Source organism: Andrena cerasifolii, chromosome 15 (genome assembly GCF_050908995.1).
Source record: "Andrena cerasifolii isolate SP2316 chromosome 15, iyAndCera1_principal, whole genome shotgun sequence".
Lineage (NCBI taxonomy): Eukaryota > Metazoa > Arthropoda > Insecta > Hymenoptera > Andrenidae > Andrena > Andrena cerasifolii.
The window spans coordinates 2,861,085-2,875,609 of record NC_135132.1 but is presented as its reverse complement, the minus strand read 5'-3'; the positions used below and the strand labels follow the sequence as shown (position 1 = coordinate 2,875,609).

Sequence of the window (14,525 nt, the reverse complement as noted above, 5' to 3'; positions counted from 1 at the left end):
ATATTCGAATGGTATTCGCATACTTGGATATTCGAATGGTATTCGAATACTTGGATATTCGAATGGTATTCGAATACTTGGATATTCGAATGGTATTCGAATACTTGGATATTCGAATGGTATTCGAATACTTGGATATTCGAATGGTATTCGAATACTTGGATATTCGAATGGTATTCGAATTATATTCGTCAAATAATTGAGCAACTGAAGTATTCGAATATTCGAATACCGAAAAATTCGACAAATAGTCCCAATCCTATTATCAACACGATTGAAATCCACAAGTACTCACACACAATGCTGAACAAAACGATAAGACCCTTCGAAAATTATACTCGAATGAAAGTTTAGTATTATGTTTATATGAAACAATATTCCATATTAAAGTACAATTAATTTTCAATTTAAAGAAATGCAGCATAATTTTATTTCGACAAGATTATATACACTATTCTTGAGAAGAAGAAACAATATATATAATTTATGAAATTTACAAAGGGGATGTTTCTACATGAAGAAATAATTGGAAAAGATATATTAAATTTGTTTTCTAATGAGACTTTGGCTTTCGAGAAAATCGATTTTAAGAACTTTGCTGGAAAATTGTAGAATAGAATAAAAATATAATGAATCTGTGAACAACACGACTTCTTTTGCAAAAACATGTCGAAATTGAAGAATAACTTTTTTCCGACTGTGGATTTATTTTCGAGAAAATTGATTTGAAAATGCAACCGAGTTTTGGTCTAATGTACATGCACTCGACGGATTTTCAAAATCGATTTTCTCGAAATGAAAGTCTCATTAAAAAAAAATTCATTCACATCTTTGAATTATTTTTATAAAACGAATAATTTCATTTTTAGTCGCGACATATTTGCCCCCGCATTGAGCCAAATCTTCGTTAGACGCGCGTGCACTAAACGAATTTTTAAAACTGATTTCCTCGAAACCGAAGGCTCATGTAAAAAAATTATATTCTTTATTTTCGATTCTTTTTTGTACAAGAAATCGCCCTACACACATTTGTACCACTGACCCCGGACGTGTGCATATAAGCAGGAATTGATACACGTATATTTGAAAGTGAATGAGTAATATTTGCTGACAAGTATTTTAATCAATGCTACATGCATCTCGATAGACAAAATTCGATACAGTCGCGGTTCATCTGTTTCCCTCGTCAATGTGCATTTACGAACCATATTAATTAGACATTACTTAATACTTTGTTATATGATGATTTATACGAACTACAATCCCTCATTCACCTAAAATCCATTGCTTTCAGAATGTACATCTCCCACGTGATTTACATCGGTGAGTATCGTGCAAGCCCGAGTAGTTTAATTTTCCTAACCAAATAACTATAATTGTTTAGTAATGTTGGCGTTTGATTGTCTTGATTGTGGAAGGATCCACAAGATTCCAGTTAACATAGTAAGTCGAGGATTGCTCCAAATCATTTATTTACACGGATGTTATTCCTGCACGTATCATTTTTTGTGCCAAGAAGATGAATCTTTTAATAACCTCAGATCACCATTATGCTTCAATGCTTATTTTTGTCCTTTTATCAGAAATGCTTGTATAATCATAGCTACTCAATATTTTAACGAATGTGGCAGAAATTATGAAAGTGGCTCGAATAAAAAATTTGAAAAATTTGATTTTTTTTATAATCTTCGGTGCAAATAGTAATGCTTGTGCTTTATGTGTGTACCCACATCATTATGAATCTGAGCAGCGTTCGCAGCGATTAATTGCAGTGAGTGGAGGGGGAAACACCTACAGGAGTGGGGGTGCGTGACTGACGCAGGCGCAGTTTATGCGCGCATTACCACCACTCCTGTAGGTGCTTCCCCCTCCACTCATTGCAATTAATCGCTGTGAACGCTGAATGTGACGAATTAAATTAAACATGTTTATGACTTCCCTGAATTAAATTGATCTCAATTTTTTTTTTACATGTTATTAAATATTATTAAGGATGCCACTGCTTTTGTGTTCAAATAGAATCAGAGGGAGGTCCGTTATGTTGACGGTCCCAGTTGCAATTCACCGAACAGCAATCATAAGAAAAATCAAGCAGAGAAAAGCAGCAGTCTTGCGCAGAAAGCTGCGCAGGAAGCCAAAGCAGCTTCAGATGCGCAGAATATTGCTGGTCAGCAAGCTGCACGTCAAGTACTTATTTCTGTCACATATATGTTTACATTCACGAGTTATAAAATTGTAGAAATAAGTAGGTATGTGCAACGAATTGCAAATATTTCCATGAAAAATACTAAAAAATTCAAGCGAAAGTGGCGCCACTGTTGAGGACAAGGAAGAATAAAGGTGGTTATTTACTTTAGGCATTCCTCACCGATTTTGATGACCTTGAGATATGTTGTCAAGGTCGTCAGTCTGAGTAACTTTTTCCCTTTTTAACTTTACTTAAACATAATTTACGAATACACTTCATTCTGGTGGAAAAAATGCATAAAATAATAACCAACGATTGATTTGAACTGGGGCATAGGAGTTCAGAAATAGATGGTCGTGAGGATTGGAACCAGCAACTCGTATTTCGAGAGTATATTTTTACATTTGTTTTAAGTACCCTATCATAACATTGCATCTTTTGTGATTGTACTACAAGTGTGAAAATACAAAAAAAAAATCCTTTTCCTTTTTAATAGGTGTTAAGTAGGTAGTTTACGGTATGTTTCTGCAATACATTTTTTTATCTTTGATTTCTCAAAAGTTGACGCGGGACGGGGGTGGGCAGTGAACCAATCTGGCCACAACCAACTACCGATCAGAGTTTTTTTGGAATATCTCGAAAACTAGAGCTGAGCGGGGGTAACATGTAAAGAGAAAAGTTGTTTAGAATAATGACCTTGGTAATTTATTCCAAGGTCATTGAAACGTAAAGTAAATAATTACCCTTTTATAGTTAAGTGAGAAATCAAATTTGAAGTTGTCACGAAGTCACCCCGCATCGAGGGGTGACTTTGTAACCGTAGGTTTTACCGTATGAATAACACAGTGAATTAAAGAAATACAAAGAAACCTCATTACAAAGTCACAAAGTTGCAAAGCCAAAGATTATTACCTATCTACCCCTTTATTATTGCAAAACACAAATAATTGGCAGTACATTACTATTATTTATTAATATTTCCTTAGAAACAGTGGTAGGATGAAAAAGTTATAATTAATGTAGTATGCGGAAATTTTTTTGAGTGTTGTAACAAGAGACACAAACGTATTCCACTATGTAGGTAAAGACACAGCTGGCCGAAAAAGCAGTGGAGGCTGCTAAAGCGGCGGAAGAGGTGCTCTCGCGAAAGAAGGTAATAGTAGACCAGTTACAGGAGGAAGTAAAGGAGGCCCAGTCGGTCGTCCAAGAAGAGTCCTCATCTTGGGAACGAGAGCAATCTGATGTTAATGCTGCAATGCAGGCAGCGCGCCAGTCTCAAGATCAGGTGACGTAATTCGACTTAATAATTCTAAATAGAAGTACACTCTTAGCAATAATAAAGATAATTGCACTTGGGAAAAATAATTATAATTAGGGCGTATGAAGGAGATAAGTAAATTTGTAGGATATTATTTATAAAAATTTAGGGCGGTGCACTTTACGCAGACTTGGCTGGGTACGATCAGTTGGTATACCAAGCAATAATGAGATTTCCAATGCGCAGACACATATAGAATATGAAAATGTGTGTGGAGTCATCGGCTCCTCCAGTCCATAGCGCGAAGACTATGTGTATAGCGATGACTACATTCGAGGTTCAGCAGAGGACCTGGTATCACGGCATTACTATTGGGTCACTCGCGAAGACAGACTCTGTAGACTCTTTTGTTTCACATTTTCTCCTCTTAATTCCTTTTGCAAACCTCACTGCTGTTTGATATACCTATAGATACTCGCATACCTATAGATATGATAGGTATGATAGGTTTCCGAATGCGCATGCCCCAACTGAAGATGGAAAAGTCGGTGGAACTTTTACACCGGGCCCTTCCAATCCAAAGGAAATATAGGAAGTAGGTGGAGTCGATTGTACCTCAAGCTTAATGTAGTGGATGACTCCTCTTAACTGCCTAACACAGGCCCGTCCAACTTTTGCTCTTGCCTTCATAGAGCAACCGCGGATGGTTGCGAGCGAAGGCAAGAGTGATGGTTGTGTCCCACCATAGGGACCTTTCGCTCTTGAGGGACGCGAGGGGCCTGGCTCGGTGCTTTCAAGAGCGAAGAGCAACTCGCGGTTGCTGGTGCGAGCAAACCCTGGACAGCCCTGGCCTAATACGTTCTCTGCGGTATTATTACTGTATACAAAGAAGGCTAATGGCAGGCAGTGCAGTCCGCCGCTGTGACGGTTGATTTTTGTCACCTACTTGGGCACACTTCTAAAGACAGGATACACGCGTATTTTGGTTATTGGTGGAAGCTGCCACATGTACTTACTACTATGCAGCGTGTGCCGCCAAAAACCTAGAGGTAGGAGCTTCGGGAAGGTCACAGGCAAGGTTCATGCGGAGCTAGCAGCGGACTACATCGTCTGCCAGGAGTCTTTTTCTATGCAGTAATAGTACGGGGCACATCAAAATCTGTATATGTCGCGACATGGAGAGTCTTTTCGGCTTGCCTTCTTTGTTTTATCGCGTAGAATGAGAGGAGGCTGCGAATGAGCGAGAGAGACTGAATAATGCACCTCTTGGTCATGCGCAGTCTGTCTCTTTCGCTGCGGCAAGAACAGGAGAAGTAGGGGGATAGCGCTCGCTATAGTTCGAGGCAGAAACCCCATCCTTAATTCGAAACAGAAAGCTCATCCTTAGTTCGGGACAATATATTGTAAAGTCTGGTGTATCAGGTTTTGCGCTCTGTCAATGAACCTGTAATAAAGTTTGGGGATCTATAAACATATCCGCAACCACCGGCTCCTGGACCAGAAGGAAATCTTTTGGCTCATCGCCTCCGGCGTAAGCGTAATTCCTAAGGCCGGTTTTACGCGCAATGGCCTACTACTTGTGTGAGGCAGGTGGATTGGCGTTTTTAAGGGTTGAGGACGAAAAGAAGATGTGCGTTTCGTCAGGCAGACTCTCATCAGCAGGGCTACAGTCGACGGACGCTGCGCTAGATGCAGGAGTTTCGAGAGGACTTTTTTTTATATGTTTGGTTAGTAGAGGGGAGTTCTCCCTGTGCCCCCTCTGCGGACCGTCCCTCAGAACTGGCGCCCTGTTACCGGTCAAAAGCTTAGTGTAGTGGGGTCACCAGCCTGAAGTGGAAAATGTTCGGAGGTATAAGTGTGGGGAAATTGTCAAAAAACTGTAGGATGCTGAAAGATAATAGGGAAATTAAAATACGAACAAAGGTGCGGGTAGTGGTAACACATTACGCTGTTGGCAGTAAGCTAGGTAGTCCAGCCAGAAATGAGAGCAAGCGTGACGAGGAAGTAGAAGCCAATTTCATGCAGGGCACGTGAAGTAAAAGTCATCGATAGTCGGAGTGTATGTGCATGTACTAGCTTAGGTGAAGCGCAGTTTATGTTTGCTAACTAATGGCAATTAAGCTTTGGGTTAGGGCGGGGAAGGAGGGAGGCGGAGCTGGAGAGGAGTGATGTCAGGGGAAGGAAAAAAGGGGGGGGGGACCAATGACTGGGGTCATTTGGATGTAGGGAAAGGGATTTTAATCCGGTACGGGTTCTTGTTGATATCATAGATTCCCGTTTGGCGGGCCAGAGGATTGGTGTGCACGAGAACTTGGTAGTTGGACGTTAAGTGATGTATATAGTCACAAATGAGCGAGACGTTGATATTGCAGTGCAGTGCAAATAATTTTTAATATTTTGTTTTGGATCTGCTGGAGTGCAAGGGGTTCGAGAGGACTAAACTTTGAACTTATATATATATATATATATATATATACGAGCGAGACTGGAACTTAGGACTTGTGAGAAAGAGTTAGGAAGATTAGACCTCTGGTGGCGTTGGCGAACACTACAGTCGCGATCCCATGATGGGGCTGGGACGTTACAGATCTAACAATGAGAGGCTACGATCGGGATGAGCAACTTTTGAACGAAATCAGGCTAAAAGTGTTGCAGTCCATGGGTATAAATAAATGTAAGAATAGTAGCTGCTAATGCTAATTGTAAGCCATTTTCGTGAAAAATGACTTTGAACATTAAAATTATAAAGTCGTCCGCCGTAACCTCATTAATAAATACATAGTTTTTACTTACCCCAGTAGAGTCCCGGTGTAAGTATTTGAAATCACGAGCAAGAGGCTGGAATTCGAATCTTGCAGACGGAAGTTGGTTTTTGTTTTTTTTTTTTAATTTCTCACATTTCCGTTGTTGCATGTGGTGAGACTAATCAACTTCCATAACTTCCAATTTAATATCTCAATAAAAAGAAAATTAGATTATAAATTACATTATACACTTTTAGCTTTTCATACATTGAAGGTACCAATCTGGATGCAACGACACATATTGAATTATTCTTTCAAACAATTTTATAATCCAATTTTTTATTGAGATGTTAGTCTCACGATGCGCGAGGACGAAAATGTAAAAAAAAAAGAAAACAAAAACAATCCGCTGCATGGCTAAAAAAAAGACATACCTACTGTCGTTTGCAGAAAAGAAGGCGCCCGGACGCTAAGCGAAGCAAGGGGGCTACTTTGCTCGCATTGGCTCCCACCGCCTGTGTCCAGTTCGCTTACTTTGTATTGGTCGACGTTGTCGCATCGGCCAATGCGAGCAAAGTACCCCCCTTGCCCTGCTTAGCGTCCGGGCGCCTTCTTTTCTGCAAACGACAGTACTTACTAATGAAATTAAGATACAGGACTTCAAAATTGTAAAGCTTATATCCATTTTGTAGAAAAATAGCTTCGCATTAGTGGCTAGTTCGCATTACTGTTCTAGAATTTATTTATACTCAGCCTCCCCAACATTTTTTTTAGCCATATTTCGTTGAAAAGTCGCTCGTTTCGATAGCAGCGTCTTCTTGTAAATGCATAATAACTTGCAAATTTTCTGAATCTTTATTAGCGGTTCTTATAAGGTTATAATAGTGATGGTGGATAGTTTCTGACCTTTAGAAAACTGCATGGGATAAAAAGCCAATATCAGATATATTGGCCGGTGAATTCGTTTTCGGGAACAGTGATCGAGGAGAAATCAACCACCACCATCTGACGATCGTGGGTTTGTCAGTTGGAGTTGCGCGGCTTTCGCAGGGTATGGTGGAGTAAAGGGAACGCTGCTCGGCTCCACCTGAACCTAGCCGTTTGGCTGTTATTTATTCTTAGCGTAATAGTTGTGTGCGTTACAAAGCTGTGCGTAGCCTAATACGAGATGAAGCTATCAAGAAAGAATCAATATTCTGACCAATAAAGCTCCTGAATTTTTTCGAAGCTAACGCACACCTATTCTGATCTGTGCATTTCTACGCTGAAAGCTCGGTTTGGCCTATACGCCAGAAGCTTGGCGCTATCCCCACCACTTCTGGCTCACTCTTGTTCTGCGAAGGCGAGAGCGAGTCAGAAAACGTTGAGGAAAGGAGCACCGAGGCAGGCAAACTGTGTTGTGGGAGACTACCTCTCCGGAAACTCACCGGCCAATATATCTGATACCGGCTTTAGTAAGAAACCCGCTTACTGCTCCGTGTTGGCGACAACCGAGATGGGGAGAGAGATGGAACTGGTGCACAAAAATGGAAGACGATCGTTGGTCGATTGGCATTTGTTTTATAACAGTTGTTACATTCATCTAGTGTTACTTTGTCCCAAGTCTTCCCTAGAAAAAAAGATCCGGTTGTGAAATCGGATCTAGCAAATTGATCTGCGGCTAATGCCTCCCTGAATGCTAGTGGACATTATTCGTAGTCCTATTTCGTGTGTTTATTTTTTTTATAATATCATTTTACAGTCAGGTACTTGCGCCGTATTTAGATATACAAAAAATAGCAAACGAAAGTCAGTTTCTGGACTTGAAGCGGAAATACGGTACTCGAGAAATTGTTATCGTAGTTATTATTGCCGAGTTTCTGAAGACATCACTGTTTTGAAAAGCTTCACCTAAAGAAACACTAGTAAATGTTCAAATACATATATCATGATACGCGGAAATAACATATAATGTGATATGCGTTCAAACTAGGCAAAAAAAATTGAAACTTCAATTCTTACGCTTTCTCTTGATAAAACAGTATCATAATGGCTGAAAAAAATTGAGTCCATGATTCAAAAACTAGAAACTTTAAGCGTTAAAATGTTTTTTTTTTTAAATATTTTTTGCGACCATTTTTGGCGGAGATACAGCCATTTAAAAATGACCAAAATTTTCGGAAAATTATAGTGTGCCTTTAATTTTGACCAGCACTTTATATTCGTACACATATAAAACTAGAAAAGCTTTAAAGTTAATTTATTTGTGGAACATATAGTAGGTACTAGCTGACCCGTTATCCGGTTTCCCCCGGGTATTATTATTATTATTTATTATTTTAGATAGCATATTTATAAATAGTCTATAATCTAATCTAGGACGTATTTAATGGATATTCAAAATTTCATTGAAATCCGTTCAACCGTTTAGGCGTGAAAGAAGGACAAACAAACAGACAACGTTTCACTTTTATATATTAGTAAGGATAATAGTACCTGCGAACCAGACTTTTGCTATACGACATCGAGTGATTAAAAAAATAAAAAAATATAATTTAAAGAGAACGGAAATATATGTATATTACTTTTAAGTGCTGCAAAACGACTATTCCACTATTCCTCGTGTTATTTATTCCTTAGAAATCAACCATTTAACACATTCAATTAACCCTTAACTGGTATACTGTTTTTGGCAAACTTGGCTGGTATACTGGGGTCGCGGCAGACCCCAAATAAAAAAGGACACAGAAATTTGTAAAGTCGACCCTGAATCACCCTCCATGAATATTTTGTTCTTGGGTAATGTGTAAAATAATAGAAACCTAGAAAGTTAAACTATTATTATAAAATTAATCAGAAAAACAGTTTACAAGCTTAGGCAACCAAAAATATTGCAGCGAACTTTGCGTGCCTGGGATCATGAGCGACCCCAAGATACCAGTTAAGGGTTAAAGTTCAATTCAGACCTTCCCACCAGAAAAATTGCAAACGTTGGAAAGTATCGACGAAGCTTGTAATGTCGAGATTAACAGTTAGTAAATGCTGAATAATACGTTTTAGGTAGAATTAGTCGTTTACTGGGATAGCTCAGTTTCCTTTATGAATCATTGCATGTACGTAAGCAGATACGTATTATTACCATGCGTAATGCACGACCTTACAAGCCATCCGGGATAGCTCGTTACCTTCAGCGCCGTAGAAATCGTAAATCAGCATCTATAAACGTAGTCAGTCATCTCACTTTTCTTTCCCCTCGGTTGCAATGCAGTTAAAGACACTATCGCACGCGGTGCAAACGGCCAAAGCGAACGCGGCGAACGCCCAGGCAGCTGCGAGCGGAGCGCAAAAATCGTTGCGGGAGAAAGAGGAATTGCTGGACGCAGCGAAACGGCGGGTCGAGGAATTGTCGAATCAGCTGAAACTCGCCAGGCAGGAACTGGCTAATACGAATCGGGCAGCCGTTAAGGCGGACGCCGCCGCGAGCGAAGCGAAAGCTAACGCCCAGAGGAACAAAAGGAGATTGGAAAATTTCAGGAGGATGAGAACTATGAAACGGTAAACGAACAGTTCCTTTCCTGCACGCAAACGTTTTCGTGACACCACTGTCCCATATTTTCCTCGTGAATCACAAGTACATGTATGAAAGAAAGGGGGATGAAGAAGTTTAACTACTTTTTATGAGCAACACGATTGAGTGTGTGAATTTTTGTCATGTGTAATGAGTTGGTAATAAAGATGGTGACATTGGTCCATTTTCAAATGGACAAGTAGATCTTATTGTTACAGGATATTAGAGTGAATGACGAGACACATTCAATGATACGAGATACAGTAACGTTCAAACTCGCATGAGGTTGGAAATGGGAAAAATCATTTGAACAATTCGGGTTATTGAAATGGTGCGTTGTTGCAGGTTGTTGAATTTGTATTTTTATCCTCTGTACAGGTACAGATGGAAACAATATACGATTTTATCTAAGATAATCACGAATGCCCTTGAAACTTGAAAACCCCCATGAAGAATGGTCTTGAAGGAAATTTTGTTTAAAGTTACTTTTAACAGAAAGAAAATTTTCAAAGAACAATTCGGGTTATTGAAATGGTGCATTGTTGCAGGTTGTTGAATTTGTATTTTTATCCTCTGTACAGGTACAGATGGAAACAATATACAATTTTGTCTAAGATAATCACGAATGCCCTTGAAACTTGAAAACCCCCATGAAGAATGGTCTTGAAGGAAATTTTGTTTAAAGTTACTTTTAACAGAAAGAAAATTTTCAAAGAACAATTCGGGTTATTGAAATGGTGCATTGTTGCAGGTTGTTGAATTTGTATTTTTATCCTCTGTATAGGTACAGATGGAAACAATATACAATTTTATTTAAGATAATCACGAATGTCCTTGAAACTTGAAAACCCCCAAGAAGAATGGTCTTGAAGGAAATTTTCTTTCTGTTAAAAGTAAATTCTGTTAAAGGGGATTTTTAGGTTTCAAGGACATTTGTGATTTTTTTAGATAAAATTGTATATTGTTTCCATCTGTATCTGTACAGAGGATAAAAATACAAATTCAACAACCTGTAACAATGCACCATTTCAATAACCCGAATTGTTCAAATGATTTTTTTCATTTCCAAATAAAGATTTGCCTCTTTGGACAGTGTAACTCGCCTTAAATAGGGCTTTATGTATTCATAAATAGCGGAAGTATAGGGCCTATCCGAGATATAGTGACTTAGGTGTGAAGTCAGCGGGGTCTTACCCGACATCCTGCTGGGTACTGGCCGGTAAACGTGCCCCCCCTACTACCTCTTGCAGGGCTGTATTTAGAGGAGACCAGGACAAAACCGGGGCCCTAACAGAAAATAAAACAGAAATTGAAGATACGGTTTATCATTATTAAAAGACATCAATTTAGCTTTGATTAATTATTATATTGATTCATAAATTCTCCACTACTGTTCTAATGCAGTACGTATACCTTACTAAAATGTATTTGTATTTAATATGAGACAATTTTTAATAGCCAGTAGCAAAGCTTAATTGATGTATTTTATTAATGATAAACCGTATCTTCAATTTTTGTTTTATTTTCTGTTAGGGCCCCGGTTTTGTCCTGGTCTTCTCTAAATCCAATTGAGATACACACTTTTATCGATACAAAAAATTTCAATGAAGATATAGATATCTTTGAATAATATGTACAATTTTTTTCAAATATCAAAACATTCCGAAAACTTTAAATGCGTTTTTCTCGAAACTGTGTTTTCCGAAACGGTGTACGCTGTAATTTGAATAAAACTCTATGGATTTTTATACAGTTTTGCACAGATGTTCTTAAATATATTCTCTATCGTCCAACCGTCAGTTTTTTAAATATTTTAAATTTTTCCTGACTTATGCGTAAATAAAGTCCATTTTCTTACACACGAAAATGAGCTTTTTGCTTCAAAGTGTAGCTATTTTGTTATTTTTCAACGAATCGAAAAAGTTGACGGTGGGACGATAGAAAATACATTTAAGAACATCTGTGCAAAATTGTTTAAAAATCCATAGATTTTTACACAAATTACAGCGTAAAATGTTTCGAAAAACTTGGTTTCGAGAAAAACGCATTTAAAGTTTTCGGAATGTTTTGATATTTGGAAAAAATTGTATATATTATTCAAAGATGTCTCTATCTTCATTGAAAAGTTTTTATCGATAAAAGTGTTTTTGTCTCTTAGAAATAAATTCCCAAAGATGCGATATTTCTTGACCTGGCCAAGGAGGTCTAATCCCTTAAGGCGTTGCCATTTAAGTGCTCCACCTCACAATTAGGCAGACCGAGATAATGATATAAAATTTATTTAGCCTTTGTCTTGAGTATTTTTCAGTTTCAGCACGTTTCGGTGCAACCTGAGGACATTGGACTTGAATACAAATTCAATCAGTTTATTAGTTACTTATTAGTATTTAATTGTGGAATTAGTTTATTTCGTTAAATTTCTTTAAGAATGTGTGCCTAGTTTATCCCAAAACTTATATCCACGTAATATGGAAAACGCAATATTGTATAAACAAATTGCGACAAAATTCGTGGTACAAACGAGGATAGAATGACTAATCTTGGAAAAAGAAGCAAAAATTTTAATAATTTTTTTTTCTCGCTAGGCTTCGATTTCAAGAAACACGATTTTCAATTTTGTTTATTACAGTAACACCTTGACTTGACTTGTCCAGCTACAGATAGGAACAATATATACAATGTCCACACATAAGATTATAAAATGAAGTTGTAGAAAATTAAACAAGCTTTTTTATGTTTAATCTGTGCATTTTACAAATTGAATACTTATCTTTGCTCTTCTAATTATTGCTGTATGATGTTTTGCTAATGTGTGCTCAGATTTCGATTGTTCAAATACTACTGTGGCTTTTTCTTTGAATTGGACAAAATTTAGGATATTTTTAGTATAATAAAGAGACTTTATGTATGGCAAGACGGATGAAATATATTCTGTACATGTATAAGTAGACGCCTACTTGCTCGTAGCCAGACAGGCCAAGCCAAATCAGTGTAGGTGAACCCGAAGAAATTTCGAAGTTGTTTTTTTGGAACAAAAAAGCTTTACACAGAAAAAGTTATTTAAAAAGTCTTGCTTATTTTTGCAACTGAAATCATTCTACCCTCGCTCGTACTAGAAATTTTTGCGCACCCTGAATAGAAGTTTTTTATTTATATTTATTGAAATTATAAATTTATTTATTTCATGCGAGTAATGGTTGATTTAAATTAAGTAAATTCAGATAATTAATTTGCACTTTCTCTTCTATTTATAGGTGCGTCCATGGTTGAAGACAGAAATGGATGAAATCGAAGACTTGAAAATAATTTCTGGACATATAAATGATATATATGTTACATCGATTAAGTATAGAACCTGGGAACTTCTCGCGATTGAATGGTCATTTATTTTAAAGAACGTACCTTGCAAACCACAAATACCGAAGCATAAAAACTGTACAACACTGTTCTGCCATAAAAGCTTATTCCTATATAAATAATTACAAACTGGACAGAACCTAAATATCATTTACTAAATTTTCGCGTCAAAATTATTGGGAATGGTTTCGTTTAAACAGTTTAACAGGTACTATCGATGTATTATTGTCTATTACAGCTGTTTTTGACATAATTGCAACTTTTGGCATAAGTATATACTTAATTATCGTAAATTTTACTATAATGCACCAAAACAAGAGACTTTTTCTGTGATGATATAAGTAACGAGCATAAAATTGTATATTAAATATTTATATAATTATTAGGGAGACCTGTGTAAATCTTCAAATTTATTTTGGGTTCACATCTTTCGTTTACTTTGGTGTAAATCCATTAGTGAACAAAGACTCGTATTCCACCTGTATTTTCTTCAGTTAGAGAAACAAAACAGAAACTAAAATATACCAAAATTATGTAAAATTATACGTTAATAGAGCCTGAGAATTATTTTGATAGAGATCAGAAGTCCTACATTTTATTCATCATTTCGACTAAGTAGTTTCCTTTATCAGTATTTATTCTTATCTGGATTTGCTATGATCTGACACAAAGTTTTAATTCCCTGAATCAATTTATAAACAACTTGTAGAATATAAATTAATGATAGTTGTAATCTGGTCAGTAGCCTGGACCGAAAGGTAACCAAATCCATATATTCACCATATCTTTTTATTATTATTAATATTATTACAATTTTATTGTGGAACAAGAAAAAACAGAATACAAAAAGGTGCATAATGTACACAGAAGGGAAAGTGCAGTCATCAGTCTATTATAAAATCGAACCTTAATCTAAAAAATATTAGAGTAACTATTACTGGAAAAGGTAGATAAAGAAAATCAGGGTAAGTTAGAAGGATAAAGGATTCAGCAATACTTTGAATGATTAGTGGGGAAATGACATATTTTTTTTTACATTAACAATAAAAAATTAAGATTTGTCGAAATGCGGTATGAACTACTAAAAAATTAAAAATATTTCGGATCCATTAAGTTGAAATGTTTTCTGTATAAAAAGACTGTTCATGCCTTGATATGTCATGAATTTGTATTAAAATACATTATATCGCACATAAAATTTTTAACTTCTCCTTAAATGATTATTTACTTTCGTCCACCGCGCGTAGGGTTATTACGTCAATGATCTTTTATCACCAACGGTTTTCCAGTCACGTTCACTGACATTTACATTGAAATCGTGACTTATCCGCACAAACGTGGCGCCACGCTTCAGTGAACTGGAGTGTTTCTAGAGCAAAGAGCAATGACGCATTTACGCGGTGGCTGTATTAAAGTAATTCAATACTGAAC

General features: G+C 37.0%; 1 protein-coding gene across 1 annotated transcript; it reads left to right on the top strand.

Annotated features, from left to right (window-relative positions):
• The first annotated feature begins 1,295 nt into the window (after positions 1-1,295).
• LOC143377221 (uncharacterized) lies at positions 1,296-14,292 on the top strand. The gene is made up of 6 exons (XM_076828284.1): positions 1,296-1,323; positions 1,385-1,443; positions 2,020-2,187; positions 3,270-3,473; positions 9,438-9,724; positions 12,992-14,292. Exons 1-6 carry the CDS (start codon positions 1,296-1,298, stop codon positions 13,005-13,007), a joined length of 762 nt encoding a protein of 253 aa, XP_076684399.1. The 3' UTR covers positions 13,008-14,292.
• The last annotated feature ends 233 nt before the right edge of the window (positions 14,293-14,525 follow it).

What these genes read in the sequence shown, in the direction of transcription:
- LOC143377221 (XM_076828284.1), top strand. Translation starts at nt 1,296, where the DNA reads ATGTACATCTCCCACGTGATTTACATCG. An exon ending in ACAAGATTCCAGTTAACATA is followed by an intron (nt 1,444 to 2,019) that starts GTAAGTCGAGGA and finishes GTGTTCAAATAG; the next exon opens with AATCAGAGGGAGGTCCGTTA. An exon ending in GTCAGCAAGCTGCACGTCAA is followed by an intron (nt 2,188 to 3,269) that starts GTACTTATTTCT and finishes TCCACTATGTAG; the next exon opens with GTAAAGACACAGCTGGCCGA.